At 40.3% G+C, this 17,334-nt stretch overlaps 1 protein-coding gene across 1 annotated transcript; it reads right to left on the bottom strand.

Annotated features, from left to right (window-relative positions):
* Positions 1-3,875: 3,875 nt before the first annotated feature.
* ATP6AP2 (ATPase H+ transporting accessory protein 2) lies at positions 3,876-16,830 on the bottom strand. Its single transcript, XM_054220682.1, has 9 exons — positions 16,657-16,830; positions 14,127-14,257; positions 11,687-11,815; positions 9,251-9,346; positions 8,915-9,052; positions 8,493-8,546; positions 7,005-7,154; positions 5,818-5,934; positions 3,876-4,951 (listed from the first exon to the last, which is right to left on the bottom strand). The coding sequence occupies exons 1-9, from the start codon at positions 16,727-16,729 to the stop codon at positions 4,757-4,759; spliced, it is 1,083 nt and encodes a 360-aa protein (XP_054076657.1). The 5' UTR covers positions 16,730-16,830; the 3' UTR covers positions 3,876-4,756.
* Positions 16,831-17,334: the final 504 nt, after the last annotated feature.

Raw genomic sequence — 17,334 nt, 5'->3', positions numbered from 1 at the left:
CTTCTGTCTTCCTTGATCTGCCTCCTTTTCTGTCCTGCAATACTTGTGTGGATCCCCTCTCTCATCTCTACAAAGATTAAATTCCGAAGAATATAGTTCAGGGCCTGCAGAAGAGAAAATTTTAAAATGCAAGACAGTCCCCAACCCTTGCTAAAACAAGGAATCTAATTTTTTTTCGAGAATATTTGGGAATTTTAGCTCAAAGCTAAAACACATTTCACCATAGACAAAAAATAGTGACAGTAATAGGATTACAAAGGTCATTGTTACTGTGGGGGTTTTGATTTGCTTTGTTTTGAGACAGATGCTTCTCTCCTTACACTAGGCTCTGGCAGTGTCCTTGTCGCCTCCATTAAGGCTGACCTATAAATCCCAGCAATCACTTGCAAGGTTGCTCAACATTTGCATTTATTTCAACATGGTTTCTTCATTTCCACTTCCTTTTTAAGACTTGAACATAACATTTGCACATCGCAGATCTGCTTTAGGTTTCCCGTGCCTGTACGTTGCAACAGCAGTGCGTTGGCTGGAAGAACTCAGAAAGCTGCCATGCCTGCCACAGAGAAGTCTGGGAAGTTGAGGCGATGGCAAAGCCTAGGTTATAGCTCCCTTCTGCCGAGTTTAGACTTTGGGGAATTATCTAGGAAAAGCAGCATACTGGCTCTTAAAAGAACCCTTTCTTTTACGGCTTATTTTCTCTTTTCCATCTTACTATCAAGAGCGATGCTCAGGCTTCAATTCTGACTCGAAACACTCTCCTTTTTCAGAAATGTCAGCACGTCACGAGAAGAGCTACCCGGGCCCCAGGTACTCCCCGATCCAAATACTGGACACCATACGACTAAGCTCTGAAGCAAACCCAGTCAAATACATCTCACCCTTTTTGCCGGAGGCCAAGCTCCCCACGGAAAAACTCTCTTTGGTGACCAGATCAACACTCCCTGCAGCAGTTACATCCTAAGTCCTACAGGCAACACCGCACCAAGCCTTTCCCGGCCTGGCCGAAAGGTGCTTGCTGCTGAATGTTGCATGACGACTCTCCTGCCCTTCTCACTTCGAGCAGACAGGATCCCGACACAGGCTACATTTTCCTTGCACCCCTCTCCCTCCCTTGGCCCTCACAGGAGCACCTCAGAAGAACGGTGATAACTTCCCTTTGGAAAACAAAACTGGGGGCTTCTGTCGTCTTCCTCCCCAGAGCTTCGCATGACAGTTTCGTTGCTTTCCTACTAGCTCTGTACGCAAAACCTACAATTTCTGACATACCACATAAATCTTTTTACAATTTATATTCTTGGGAAGATTAAAGAGAATGATCAATAGCAGGTCTAATGATGTTGACAGCACTTTCATCATAATTAACTGAATTCTAAATATGAAAAGGCTACTCCTGGCTCAGGGATTCGTATTGTAAGTTCTTATTTGATTAGCAGTTAAGGCCCAGTACTGTTGTACAATATAATGTGTCTTCTTACTTGGCTCGAACTAAAGCACGGTGGCTTCAGAGTGGTTCAAAAAGTAGCTTGTGCTACACAAAGCAAGAGGTATTTAAGAAATAGCACACGTTAGAGCGCTCCAAAGCACCTTTAGTACCAGCTGGGGGCCTGCAGCCACGAGAACGAATAAATGTGGTACTAACACGAGAAGTGGGAACTCAAATGTGCCCTTCAAAGCAGTCTAAGACCAGCTTTAAAAAGTAACATTAGAGCCTACAGTAGCAGCAAGAACAGAGTGGAAACAGAGCTGAGAAGATGACCACCTCCACAGCAGGTCCTGCATTTAAACAAACTCCACACTGCCAACTTCAGACCGATTACAATATAGCTACCCTAGGTATACCTGGCATGCAGTCGTTAAAGACTTACAGTCTTAATTACACAGTCACTTTAAACAATTAGTTCCTGTAAAACTCTGCACCTGTATCTGAAGTGGACTATTAATCTAATTAAAACTCTGAATTAAGTAAACTAGGACTGCATTAATTCAACGTAGACCAGTGAGAAGCTCAAGCTGAAGTAAATCCTCATCAAGTCTATAGAATGACTAATTATCAGGCAATCAACACTCCTCTTTCTTTGCTTAAAATGAAGAACCCATAGCCCAGACAGCCTAATCCTGCAGAAACATTGGAAGTCCCAGTACTAGATAGTAGATGCCCAACATGTTTTAACCCTTTTTTTTTTTTCCCCTCCTTAAAAGGCCTTGCTGAAACACTCTCTACAAAGCCACAATTTTAGCTACTTATCGCCGATAAAAGCAGGTGAACTCTCTCAAAAATTCTGATACTACAGTGCTTGGCCTATCAGAATCACAATGTAGCGTATTTTTACTGCAGATACTGTTCTTCCCTCTGACAGAACCTCTCCAAAAGGTTCTTCAGAAAGAGTCTGTCACAATGACGCTTCCCGTTTCCTTTAAGTGAATTACGGCAGCTCTACTCTGGTGGCAGAGCTGAGCTCATTCCTAATAGCACATAGGGTCACTTTAGCACATTTTGTGATTGCTGTACATTGTAGCAAGTGTTGCAATTGACCAGAAAGTTCATGTAACAAGTCTCAGAAATGGAGCTTAAGCATCTCCTTAAGGAATAAGGGAATTGATATAAAAAGACTTAACAATTGTAAATCGGCAATTAGAAGCTTCAAAAAGTGATTTAAAATATCAGGGAACCTATTGCGGCACTGTTTTTTAAAAGAATATTTTAACATTTTAAACCTCTTAGTATTGTTTAGGTCAAGCAGAATCCCAGAAAACGGCTTACTCTTTTTCAACTGCTTTATGTCCAAGACAGCTGAAAACAGGGCAAACTTCTAAATATTCTTAGAGCATTTACCTTTGCCTTACCTTTCTCTGCAAACTGCTCCCTGCAATCTGGCAGTAACCTGACAGTGGTTGTTCTTCCTCCTGCTGCATATGTAATTTTTTTAAGGTATAATTTAGTTGGAAATATTCTACTATTAATGAACTAGCCCCTTTTTTACCCTACATCGTGCTTCCTACTGAAGTTCTGGGGTAACATCTTCCATATTAAGCAATCTCAAAGAAATTTAAAAAAAAAAAAAACAGACTACCACGTAATAGTTTACTTAAAACATTAGGGTTTGTGACTATCAAACGGGATGAGCTGTGTTTTAATTGTTTTCATAATAAAGTTGTACCACTTCATCAGATGGATTTGATTCTCATCAAAACACCAAAAGTGTGTTACAGAATGTTCAATAATGAGACTACACATTCCTGTCAGAGAAACTGGCAGGGCAACTCTTCCTTTCTGTCTATTGATCTTAATCACCCAGATTAACTTTAAAGTGCCAGTAAAAGTAATTCAAATGATTATAACATACACTAAACTGGGTTTTTCTGGACTTGGACAAAGCTGCGGCACGTTACTCAATTCAACATGAAGCGTTGTCCAGGATCTCCAAGAGATGAACAATTTCAACCCCTCCAAATCTGACATTCCCAATAAGACAAATTCAATGAGCAGATCTTTTCTGGAAGTGGAACAAATCTGTCTTAACAATAGGCAAAGTTAAGGACATTAGAGAATGTCCTTAGAACATGAAAAAAGTAGCTTCCATTCTCATTGCTGCAGCCTTGAAGAATTCCTTTTACCAGAAGAGCAAACGAGTTTCTGAAAAGTAAAAAAAGATTCATACCACAGATTAACCACTTGTTTTAACTACGCTATTTGGTTTAGGAAATTTAATCCACACAAGGTGATCTTCCACCATTGGCTTTTGAAAGACAGTTAAAACTAAACTTTTATAGACTTAGGCCCACTGCCACATAAAGGAGGCTGCCAGCACCCACTCTATTCAGCTGAGCTAATAGTTAACAGAAGTAGCCACACCTATGAAGCCACAAAGAGTAAATGCATTCAAGAACGACCGTTCTTTGTTTTATTGAATAGTTGAAGCAGGACTAATAATCCAGGTATACTTAAATCAAGTGTTGGTCCACTCTTATCATCAAAAAGAATTGATTTTTTGTTTTTAATAATAGCATCAACACAAATGGAAGGAATATGAAGCATCATAACAGGAACTTTCAACTATACGTGACGTTAGACCATGATCAGACTGGTGCTACTTCAATATTTATAGTCTCTCCACTGTATAGACCAGCCACACTAGTGTTATTTACCTCCAAACCATTGACGTTCTAGGTAAAGGATCTTTCTGAGCCATCAACATGAGATCAAAATGTCATTTGTGCCACGAGAATTGTAGTCTTGTAGAAATATTTCTATATTTAGTATTTTACTAAAGAATAATTACTATCCTCTCTGAAGTTACATATAGCCATTATAAATATTTACATCAAACATTTACAACTGGTTCATAATATACAACACAACAATTTAGCTATAATTTCTAATCTTCCAGTGTAAAAGTTTCAAACAACATGTTGCTATCATAATTTCAATTTATCTGTTTTGCACACAGTCACAGGCAGTACAGGGCATTTCAAAAACTCATGTTACATGATTAAAAAAATGGAATGATGTTACTTTAATAACAATTACTTTGAGGATTGCTCTTTTTTTTTTTTTTTAAACAAGCAGATTTCAATTTCTAAATCCCATCTGGTGCTACTACTAACATTTAAAATAGGCTTGAGGGAAAAAAATACGTAGAAATAAATACACCTTTAAAAAAATTCCACAATTAACCATGTCAGAATATTTGTTTTCCACACAGTTTGAAGGAGACCTTACTCTTCATCATTGCCTTGAGCCAAAATACAGTGCAGTTCAATCCATTCTTATCTTCTGATTCGTCATCCTGTAAATAATGCTGTCATACCCAGGATCCATGTTCCAGAGGTTGTAGGAGATAACTATCACAGCTAAAGCAAGACCTATCATCATCCACAGAATAATGTTGAAGATTACAGAGTAGTTGTAGTTATATGGATAGGCAAGGTTATACGGATTTTCCTTTTTACTCTGTAATAAAGAAAAATGTGTATTACTCTAAAGTTAGCTTGCATACAAAACACATTCTGAGCAATCAAAAATCTGAGCAATCTGAATAGGAGAGATACATTTTTGTCTAGACAATTTTGGTGCTGGGGGACAAAATGCAAAAGTGATTATGTGACCGACATTAATGGGAATCCAAAAGAACGGGCTGACAGGAGCCTCATGAAATTCAGTTCGGACGAATGCAAAGCCCTGCACCTGGGAGAGAATAACCCGACGTGACGGCACAGGCTGGGGACTGACTGGCTGGGCAGCAGCCCTGCAGAGAGGGACCAAAACGTCCTGGTGGACAAGGGGAACAAACAGGAGTCTGCAGCGTGCCCCTACAATGATGCAGGGCAACTGCATCCTGGACTGCATCTGGAGTGCAGGCAGCAAGTCAAGGAAAACAATTTTTTCCCCACCCAGGAGGCAAGACTCACATGCAATACTGTTACTGGGGAGAAAACAGCAGAAATGGAAACTCTAACAAGACATAAGGGAAAAAGTTTTCACAGTGAAAGTGGTTAAGACTTTGGAACAAGCTGTGCAGAAAGGCTGTGGAACTTCCAGCCGTGGACTTTTCAAGAACTTGGCTGGACAAGGACCTGAGGAGCCTGATCTAACTACTAAATTAATCCTGCTTTGAGCAGTAGATTGCACTAGATGACCTCCAGAGGCCCTCTTCAACCTAAATTACTATATGATTAGAAGAAGATCAAGACAGGTAAGCTGACCTCTTTGCACCTGTGCCTAAATCATAGTCAGTCCTTAAAAAAAAGTTACGCTCCAGTAAAGTAGTGATGGATCACTTTTAATAAATTATATATAGAAAAATGTGCATCTACTACCTCTGAAGACTGGAGAATGGAGCGAGTCTTCCTCATGAGGGGAGAATTAAACGCCTTTACAGCCACCACTTCTACTACTGCATTCCCGCTGTACAGATTAAACATCTCATCTGCAAACTGGAAAAGCAAAAGTGATTTAATTTAAAACCTACACTGTAGCCAGGAATTAAGTAGAGCGTTGTTAGCAAGATGCACTAAGCCATAAGATGACAGCTTCAGGAATAAGAAGCTTATGGAAAGTTGTAAAAATTTACACTATTTTAGAATTCCACTATGAAAGTGCCAACTTTCACCTGGTTTATAACATCTCTTTAAAACTCCTCAGAAACTGTTCAGCAGACTGTAGCTTCTGACTGCTTTCTGGGCTGAAACTCATTCTTTCATCCCTTTTACAAAAGGTCCATCACCATATAGTTTCCAATTGTCTGTCTGTCAGTTTCAACAAAATATTTAGGTTCTCAGCCTTTCAATGGGAAATTATGAACCTGAATATTTTAATCTCATACGAAGACTAATATGTCTATTATTTAAATATATTTGCTTAACTGCAAAGAGGCCAAAGAGTAATGTTTAGAGAAAACGGTTATTCGGCTTAGCAAGTTCATGCTTTTAACACTTTTCCATCGTGCTTTTGAAACTCTCAAAAGTGACCAGCCTTTAAGATTTTTTCTAATGATTACAAAAGACCTGATAAAGAATTACTTTCTTGAGCTTTTTGATAAGATGAACAGCAGTTATTTTAGAGGCCTGGAAATTTAGATTCCTATAGCTTTGTGGGCAAGGAGAAACTAACGACTGTACCCTGGGATAAAGATATTTCCACATTTCTGAGAGCCAGTTTTTGAGAGACATACTGGCAGTTTTAAGTGCAAGATACTTATTTAGGAAAAACAAACACACTGAGTCATATTGACATCAGTATATTCCTACTACTTTATACAGAATATCTAACACATTGTAGAATCATGTCAACACTTTCCAGAGTGACAAAGTATAACATTCAATTTTATAACTGAACAACTACATTTTGAAAACAAAACAACAAAAACAAGCATCAGTCAAGCCATCACTAATGAAGTGAAAATTCAAAGCAGAAGATAGTCAATAAACTAACCCCTTGTAGTTAACACAAAAAAAATACTTCTTTAGTATTCCTGTGAGTTTTGTTAATTAGGTAGAAAGCGTACCTTTTGCAAAGAGTCTACAAGAATTTGAGAAGCATCCTTGAACTGCTGAGAGTCTTCCCCATACCGTTTTCCAACCTCTTCCAAACCAGCCAATTCCAGAGAATACAGGTCTGGAGAGTGATCTTTGGCTAAGTGCTTGTGTCGAGACAGCTTTGGCACACCATTGAGGGCAGAAAGAAATTAATTAATACACAGGTTACTTTTAAAAACACATTTCACAAAATCAATTTGCTGGGACTAATTCAGCCTCACTTTCCACAGTCATATTCCATATTGATTAGGAAGTGGAATTTCTTGCCAACTTAACTAGAAGATGTCCACAACTGTTTCTTTTCTTATTCTACAGAAAAAAGCACATGATCGTACATGTTACATACATGCAATACAGAGCTCTACTAAAAAGAAACATTATAATTATTCACATCAGAATTCTTGTTCTGTAACCACCGTAAAAATAAAACTTGGGAGAAAAAAAATCTCACGTAACTACAATATTTGGATACTACTATTCCCTCTACTGAAGCTGGCCCTTGCAAAACTGAGTAGGTTGCAACTTCTACCTTGCTGTTGCCTGTGTACAAAAGTAGTTTACTTAAGGAGTATCATCCCATTGTCATAAAACCCAACCAATATAATCCAAATTATCTCAAAGGAGAATAGTGATATTCTTGCACTTCTACAAGTGTGAAGCTGCAGCACTGACATTTGCCTGCACAAGAAAATAGTCCCTGAAAGCAAGGAATTTAATCAGTTCCTATCTTCCCATCTACTTTAACTACAGCATTTCTAGTCCGCAAGACAAAACCAAGTTGTTCTACCTCATTTTCTTAAAAGTCCCATTTCTCTCCACCAGCCCTTCACCTAACATGAACTTCTGAGTTTTTCATGACTGTTTCCTTCACTTTAAGTAGTTGAGGGCTGCAGCTTAAAGGAAAAAAAAACAAAACCCAAAACAAAACCTAAACCACAGCAAAAAGGCAGTAGCTTCTTAGTAAAAAGATCATAAGAATTAAAAGGTCACCCCTCCATTGGAATATTTCTATCACCATCACTATTCATGCTACAAAAGTCACTGCAGTCTTTTCAGACAAAATATTATGGTGATATTTTGAAGTAAAATGGTGGACAGGGCAAAGAACATGTTCTTAACTACCATTATACTTCTCAAGTAAGAAAACAAGGAATTCTTCATTGAGTACTTCCTGGTGTCTTAGGTATGGAGAAATAGCAGCTCAGAACTCCCCCTGTTCTCACCAAACACAATACAAGAGAATGAACAGATGATTAAGGTTCTCATTTTCTTCTGCCAGTGACAGGGACGATACAAATAACTTGAGAATTAATTATTTCAACTGATGCAACCAACTGATGACATACTTGAATATATATCACTGGTTGCCAAGTATCCTGGCTAGGGCTTCTCTACCTTTAAGGAGATCTCTGAAATTTGTGACGCAAGATGGGGAATGTGTTTCAAAAAAACCTTACCAGGCTTGCAATATCATGCAGGACTTGTAGTTCTGACAGAAAAAGCAAGTCAACCTGGGGGAAGAGGCAGAGAGAGAGACAGATATTTCCTTTGATGAAACCAAAGTTAGGGAAGTCTCATTTTCTTGCAAGTCTCAGTATTTTTTGGCAGGTTATGTCTTCTACGGCATCAGAACATGCCAGAAGGAAATTACTCTTTCGATAAAGTTACTTACAAAAAACCCTTAAAACTTAGTTCCTAAAATTCAGTTAGAAAAAAATTAGAGTGAGCTCTCCTAGGTAAAGCAAAGGGAAAAAAAAAGGAAAAAAGAGGGCGGGGGGGGAAGGGGAGGAAAAGAAAAAGAAAAAAAGGAAAAGCACAAGATAACTAAGAACATCAGAAAAAAAAATTGTAAAAGTTCCCACTGATTAAAGTTTTTTACCTCATTGTTTCTGCTGAGGGAATTGAGAGGAAGGGAGCTGAGAATGGAGTTGTCCTGGAATAAGCGGTTTCGCAGTTGGCGCAGTGTGACAGAAAGATCTTCAAATACAGAGTTTGCCTTGCCCACCATGTACACTCTCTGCAATAATTGCCATTGTTTAATAAAAACAGAGGTTAGTTTTTAGTTTTTCCAGTCACACATTAATAATCAATCATACTTGCAATCTCTCTCCAATGCAAAATATTTTATATAATCAACTGGCTTTACTCCAGCCACACAAGTGGAAAGAGGTTTACTATTTAGAACATCTGGAATCAGCAGCAAAGCAATACTCACTTCCTCACTGGGGGCTAGCTGCAAGACCACAGGAGTTTCCTCAGAAAACAAAGTATGAATAGCATTCGCAACACTGTCAAGACTGAAGGGCACAGCCTAGAACACAAAAATCTAGTTAGATTTTGGGGTAAAACAGGGACTAATGATATAGAAAGAGATAATTTGCTTAACTACAGAAGTCTGGAAAAAATAGGACAACCTCTTTTTGAACAAAGAGTATGAATATTTCCAAAGTGATAATAACAAATAATAGGAGTCAATGTGCAAAACAAAACATCAACTGTGTATCTATGAACAGACAATTTATTTGTACATATGGCAGACACGATATGTTTTTAAGAAGTCCAAGGGGCCGTGATTGTGTAATTAAGAGGCTTACTTAAGCTAAGAGTATAGCCTTGTTTATCAGTAAAGCAAGACCAACAAATACAGAAGCAATACAAAAGAGGAAACCAATCTTAGTGCAACTGGAAAGTTATAAACCACAGTAAAGTGATGAATGAAAATATACCAGTAGAAAGATCAACTGCTGAAACAACAAAGAAATGAGACATATAAAAAATTACTGAGAATAAAAGAAATCCTATCATGGTATAGTGCCATTACTGGCAAGCTAATAAAACACTTACTTCTGGGTTTCATCTAAAAAGAAGTAGAACGGCACATTTCCATTCACTAGTTAAAGAGCATAAAAATATTTTTTCTAACAAATTTTAGTAAGTCTGTAAGCTAGGATAATTTGTACCCAGCGGTCCCAAACATGGACTCATTGATGATCATTTGAAACTATTCTTGAATATCGGAGAACCAATGCTGTGCCAGCATACATTTGGGGCATTGCAGCAGTTAACTTTATTATTCCTATTAGTTCCTATTATTAATATTAATTCCTATTAATAGGAAATAAAATATGCATTATGTACACATCAGAACTTTATCAAAGTTACAAATGCAAATACAACTGAAGACTTCTTCAAGTATATTTAAGGTTTCTGCAAGTTAGCAGCGCCTACAGTCAGGTGCAGACAATCCTACACCAGTTTTGGTCCAGGCACCATTTCAGCAATGCCAACATGTAACTATGCCCAAACTAGTGAGCTGTGCTTGAAAGCTGATGTGAAAGCAGATCTTTGTTAAGCTGAATTTCACTCGAGTTCAATGTAAAGCCACATAACATTCCAATTAAATGCTGATATTTTAAAACAGATTAAAAGCCTGCCTGATAGCTGCAGAAGTAATTTCACAGGGGAGTCATCACCTCATCCTGGGGTGTGCAACAGGGTGTCAATATTAAACAAAACACTATTCAACATTGTCACTGATGATTCCACAGTTTGACTGAAATAATAAAACGGTAAATAATAATTCTTAACAGGAGCACAGCAGTTGCATAGAGCCAAAAAGCATTGTGAACTAGTGCAAAACAAAATTTTCCAAGATAGGCAGAAGCAGAATTAACTAACTAGAGATAACCTGAAAATCAACTTATTTGAAAAGGGTTTGTGGGTTCATGCTGGACAAACAACAACTCAACATGAACAACCAGTCCAATACTGCAGCGAAATGGATTAAAGCAGACAATGTATTTATAAAGGAGTACACACTTTACAGTTACCAATATTTCGCAAGTTACTGTGCTCCCATTAAGATGCACGTGGACAAAATCATATGACAGGAGAAGAGACAATGGGCATAAATTTAAAAATAGGAAATTCTATATTTCACACAAGAAAACGCTTTTTTATTGTAAGGGTGGTCAAATACTGGCACAGGTTGCCCAGAGAGGTTGTAGAGTCTCCATCTATGGAGATATTCAAAACCCAACTGGATACGGTTCTGGACAGCCTGCTCTAGCTGACCCTGCTTGTTCAGGGGGTTGAACTAGATGACTTCAAGAGGTCTTTTCCAACCTAAATGATTCTGTCATGCTGTGACAAGTGTGAGACAAGAGTCTCAGCAAAGACAGACAGTGACAGGTAAATGTAATGGTGTTTGTTTGTTGTCTTTTTGATACAGTATAATCGAATTGTGTCTCAAAGTGCTGTATTTCACAGTCAAATACTTGAGGACTCAGAATGCTTAGAGGGCTATACAGTACATCGAAGAGTCATCATATAAAATTCTACCACTCACACTCAGCTGAAGCAAAAAAAAGTAAAAAAGTTAATGATTCTGACTATGAATCAAAAAGTTACCATGGGAAGCAGTGGATTCTCTACCTGGGTGGGTGATCTTAAAGGCCTCTCACCTTGTACAGGAGTCTGACTGGATTATTTATCTGTACAGCCTGACCCATCATTCTAGGGTGATATGTGAACTTCGCAAGCGAAGTAAGAAATAACTGAACATCAAGGGCTACAGTAGAGAGTCATGTACTTCTCACTATATCATAAGAGCCACAGAAATCACGCAACAGTTCCAAACGTGGATACTCACGTTCTCAATAGGGTAGGAAATCCCTTTCACAGGCAATGCCAGCTTGTCTACTCCCTTCACTGTTACCAGCACAGTAGCTCGTGGTCTGTGAAACAGATCACCCACTGCAAGCCCAGGCCAGGAAAGATCCTATTACAAAATGATAAAAAAACCCTTGTATTTCACAGGGACAAAGAGAGGAGCCTTCCCCCACCACTACAGCAAAATAACTCACTACGTTGTTAATATCTCTGTGCAGGACAGCCTACTGGAAATTTCACGGCAAAGTTAGTTAATACCAGAATGCCTTCATCTTGAATAATGCTGCCTCAAGTTAACCATGAGGAAATTGTTAGTTTAAAAGCGGCAAGTAACTTCATAGCAAAGTCTACACTGAGAAAGCATTACACATATTGGATATATCAAGAGTTATTTCCCATAATTAAATTAGAAATATCATTGCTTGTATCTAACAATGAAGGCTGAATTAAAAAAAAAAAAAAAGGCAAAACAAAACAAAACCAAAACCAAACCCTTTCACAAAACACCACAGAAACAGGTTTAGGTACATTAAAACATTTAAAATCTTGATATTTTCAGTACCAGAAAGAAATGGGGGAGGGAAAGGCAGAAGAGTGTCCATCGTATCAATGGCCTACTAATCTAAAACTTATAAATTTGCATAGAAACACAAGAAGATTCCTTAGTAGCTTACTACAGTTATGTATCAGTAAGAGCACAGTGAAAGCTACCTGGCTGGTTTATTCAGGCACGAAGTACAAATTCATTTATTTGGAATGAATCCAAAGAGATTTCTCCATTTGTATAAAAATATAACTGCTTATTTAAGTTTTATGAAAACAATTTATTTGGTATTTAGAAGTAAATATCGTCGACACCATGATCTGTATCGCCTCAAAGAAACAAAAGAAAAACCTTTTAAAGCATCATCAGGAACAAAAAAGGGGTTCCTTTTAATCTTGCCTTAACAAGGGAGGAATACTGAATGATCGTTTTTGAGAATCCCCAACGTAATGCAGTAAGAATTCTAAATTCTCTACAGTGCACCTACTGTGCTGTCAGTTTATGTTCCTAGACTACAGCCTTGACGTAAACTGCAAAATGACCGTTTGAGCCCAGCAGTATTTGCCATACCAGGGTTGGAAGCTGCCTACACGGTGATCTCCACCTTAGTGACAATGCTGATAACTTTCAGGTTTAGCGCTTCACTGAACAGAGTAATTTAAACACTTCCTTCCCTGGCTGCTTCTAGGATTTAAAATAACACTAAGAGAGAACTATTTTTAAAGGATGCTACGGACCCATCACAGCAAATTCCAAACTTTGTAAAAGGCACAGAATGAGTACTGAAAAACATTTTTTGTCCATGATAACGATGTTATACCTTCAGATGATCAGTATGCCAAAAGGCTACTGTTCAAACCGGGCCCAAACCCACTGTTTTGCTGGGTGTCTTTACATGCAATGCACACAATACCATCTAATGTATTGTTTTTTCTTGATAAAATAATCAAAATATACTTCTTAGGATTACTACTCGTATGAATTTCTGCTACTAGTTTAATGACAAAAAAGCATAATTAATTGACAGCAAGATATTTTCAGACAAATTCCAAAACACAGGCTAAACAGACCTGTATTCAAACCGGAGTCATCTGACCTCTTGCTTAGCTGCAGTATGAAAGAAATGGGAACTGGCCTCTCTCACTAGCATTGTGAGAATATTCCAGCTTGTAGCTTTAAGTACCTGGTCACACACAGACACTGCTAAAAACGCCTGGCTATTAAGCTTTCACATACTGCTTCAACAATCACTGAAGCCCAGCAAAAAATTCAGTAGGCAAGATGCAATCAATCCAAGAGCTCCTACTCATGTGCCCTGCTTTAAACATCACCAAAGCTATATTCAAAAGCCTAATTTGGGAAACGCTACCACAAATTAGGTTTGCAAGTCTTTGGATTACTTCCTAACTATTCGGTTTATTTGTCCTTGTTAACTATGCACAGCAGAAAAGCTTGCTGACAAAATGCCTGCCTAGCCAAGCCATTTCTCACAATCGTCAGAGTACCCAAGAGCAGAGCCCTGTAGATATAGCTCATAGGCAAGAAGTGACAGTGGTTTCCACAGATTCTCAGTATGTGACTATGGATGGGAGGATACAGCATGTAGTTGGGTCTCAGAGGTACTGAAGAATATCACAGTAAAGACTCCACAGGCTTCCTTCCTTCTGTAGCTGATGATTCAAATTAGCCGGCTAGCACAGCCTTTTGCTGCTCATATGACTGACAGAGCTCTATGCTTGGAAACCACGTTCTGATAAGTCATGCATTCCTCAAGAAAAACAGGATGATATTTTACATATTCCAGCACATGACAGGAAGATCTGCATGTTAAGTGATCAGGTCTGTAGTTTTAGTTTTATCAAGACTTGAAACATACATCTTCAACAGAAAAGCCCATGGATAATGCAGCTACATCTGGGATCCGCTCGCCAGGAATGGGCCAACTTCCATCTCGAAAAACAACTGACTGAGGTGATCGTAAGACACTAAATTCATCACCGCATACACCTAAAAACAAACAAACAAAAAAGCTGTTAGGGTTTTCACAATCTTTCTCTTACATCACAGAAAAAGAGCATATTAGAGCTTTTAAGATTCCTTATTCCTCCCTCTCATACCTATCAATTTATGTAACACAAGTAATGAGAACCAATCATTGAATGCTCTGGAATACAAAATAAGTTTTTATACAGCAATGACTAAGGAAGGACAAAACCACATCAACAAAAGCAGGGCAATTATTCAAGCAACAGCACAGTACACTTCTGCGTACTCACTAGCAGGTTGTGAGCAGCGTTCCAGTTCTGACCTGGGAAAGCTAACTCTCAGTAGAGCCAGGCAGACTCCAAAATCCTATTAGCTCACAAGCAACTCTGCACCAACACGGCTTGTTTGCTTCCAGGACTGCTTGGCATAACATCTCTTTTCATGCAGACAACAGCCTGAGCCACTGAACCCAGAGCCAGGAGGATCAGCAGAGTCAGTGCCGGCTTAAACAGCGCACTGCCAGGAATGATCTGGCTTCTGCAGAACAGCTCCGGTGTCTCTGCTCTGCCTTCTCAACCACATGATATTGAGAGATGTTTTACCTCCTCCAGGTACTGGACCTAAGCTGATTGTGTGAAACCACAATCTGTAACACTTCTTTTCATGTTGGGTTTTCACTTATTTGTGACCCCTCCTACCCTCTCTTTCCCATTACCATGAATAGCAAAGTTGACTAAAAGCATTATTTCTAATCTGTATTATGATGACAGTAACTTATTGCATAATAAAGTCAGAGAGCACTCCACAAAAAAAGAGATGGGCTAATTTCAGTCTAGCTTCCTATTTTTAAGTCACTTAAGCATACCTGCAATACTGTGTGCACAAACAATTGCCTAAATATATTTTAAGACTTATTTGGTGAATATAAGCAGTAACATGCACAATACAAAGCTTCAGATATATCCCGCCCCAATGAGCAATCTATGTATGTTTCTACAAGAAAACTAATCTGATACAGGACTCAAGAAAATCAACTAGGAGAACAATAAATATTTGCAGGCCATCTAAGCTTAAGTACTAATTTTACAATGAGTCTGACTACATACTCCAAAATTACATGAGTAAGATAATCTTCTAAAAAAACCAACAACAAGTATTTACTCATATGATCACTGGAAATTAGTTAACAATTCAAGCAGGTATATAAAAATAGTTTTCCAGGGCATCTGCAAATCTAAAGGCTATTTACAAAAATAATGCAATAGTAAACTGATGTATTGTGCAGCTATAATCTTCCCTAACATGAATTTAACCAATCTGACCTTGAAAATGCTGTTTTAATGCCTGGATCATGATCATGCATACACATGTTGACAGTAAACCTGAGCTATATTATGACAAACATACTAAAGGAACAAAGTCCTGAGATGCAGGTTGGGGAACAGTGGCAAACGGAAGGAAACAGGCCAAACCAACTGATCTATATGGAGCAGATTCAAGCGGTGTTTTTTTGTTTTAAATTGATATGTGTTCATTGGATGGCCTGCTACCAATTTTAACGGTGTACCAACCCATACTTGGAGAACAGAAGTGTTTCTAGACCAATTTGCTTATGAAGGAATTTACAAAATTGCTACAAACATTTTTGCTTAGTGTGCAGGATTTCACACATTGCTTTAAATTTCCACAAGGCTTGTAAGACAGTCACACATGTTATTTATTGGCTTAGTTGGGACAAGGTTGCTCAGGTGGATAAAATCAGAGTGTCACCCTTTTTTACTAAATTTGCCTTGCAAGTTCTCAATGAGCAAAGCTAAATCTGAAGTTGGGAACACAAGCCTTTTCCTCAGACACACTATAACTGCTTGACCACAATATCCCACTGGGACGCGTATTCAGTGAAGTCCAGAGACTAAATTCCAAGACGCAATTCATCCTGCGTACTGCTGCCCAGCCACCTACAGAAAAAACTTAATCAAACTTTGACCATACCGAAGCGGTCTCTCGGGAGAGCTTCGGCTCTCAAAAGCCTCTGCGGGCCTGCGCCGAAGAACTGAGGTAGGCTGACCGAAAACTACATAGGCGGCCTAGCCGCCTGAAGCTCAGAGCGGGAGCCTGACTCGCAACGTCTGAGAGAAAAGCCTCCAGCCATGGCAAAATTCGTAAAAGGTGGCAGAATTCGTACAAGGTAACAAAACGGCGTGTATCTACACACAAACACACCCCGCTCCCCGGTCACCATCCCCCCCACTCCCGGCTCCGCAAGGCCCGCGCCCCCCGCCCCCGCCCGCAATGCCTCGCGCGCTCCTCGCCAACCGTTGCGGCCGGGCCCGCTGAGGCGCCCAACGTCCCTCCGCAGCCCCCCTGCCCCCGCCCGCCCCCTGCGGCAGGGCTCCCCCACGCCCCCCGCCCCGGCTCACCGGCGAAGCAAGCCGATGCCAGCAGCAGCACCGCCACCTCCAGGGCCCAGGAAGCCCCGCCGCGCCGCCCCATATTCGCCGCGCTGCCGGGCAGGCCGCACTGAGGAGACGCCCGCCTAGGAAAACGCCGGGCCGGCGGCCGCACCGTCGGACAGAGAAGCCAGAGCGCCCCACCCACCAGGCAGTGGTGACAGACAACGGCCGCAGCCAATCGGCAGGTGAGATTCAGGGCGGCTGGGCGGGACGCTGCAGGAGTGACTGACGGAACCGACCATTCGGCAGTGAGGCCCGCCCCCGCCCTGTCACGGGGCTGACCGGTCAGCTGAGGCGCCGTCCCGCCGGGAGGGCGGGGTCTTGACTTGAGTGGCGTTCCCGCTTGGCCAATCGGATCGTGAGAGATCTCTGCATCCTTTTCCTGGCCGCACCGTAAATTCAGCGGGGACCGGTGAGGAGGCGGAGCCTCCCCGGAGTGAGTTGACGGCTGATTCGGCCAATCGGAGTGCGAGGGATCGGGGCCTTGTCCCTCACACCGCTCATCAGCATGACGGCGACGGGACGCGCGGTTGGAGGGGGGAGGAGGGAAGGAGCTCTGATTGACAGTTAAATGCACCATTCAGAGAGCAAGGGCGTCTGCTCCCCCTTCTTCGCACCTCCGTAGCGCCGGGTCCTCTGGCTGTG

The sequence above is a fragment of the Rissa tridactyla genome, chromosome 1 (assembly GCF_028500815.1).
Source record: "Rissa tridactyla isolate bRisTri1 chromosome 1, bRisTri1.patW.cur.20221130, whole genome shotgun sequence".
NCBI lineage: Eukaryota > Metazoa > Chordata > Aves > Charadriiformes > Laridae > Rissa > Rissa tridactyla.
The sequence above is the reverse complement of the archived record's forward strand: the minus strand, read 5'-3'. Positions and strand labels throughout refer to the sequence as shown.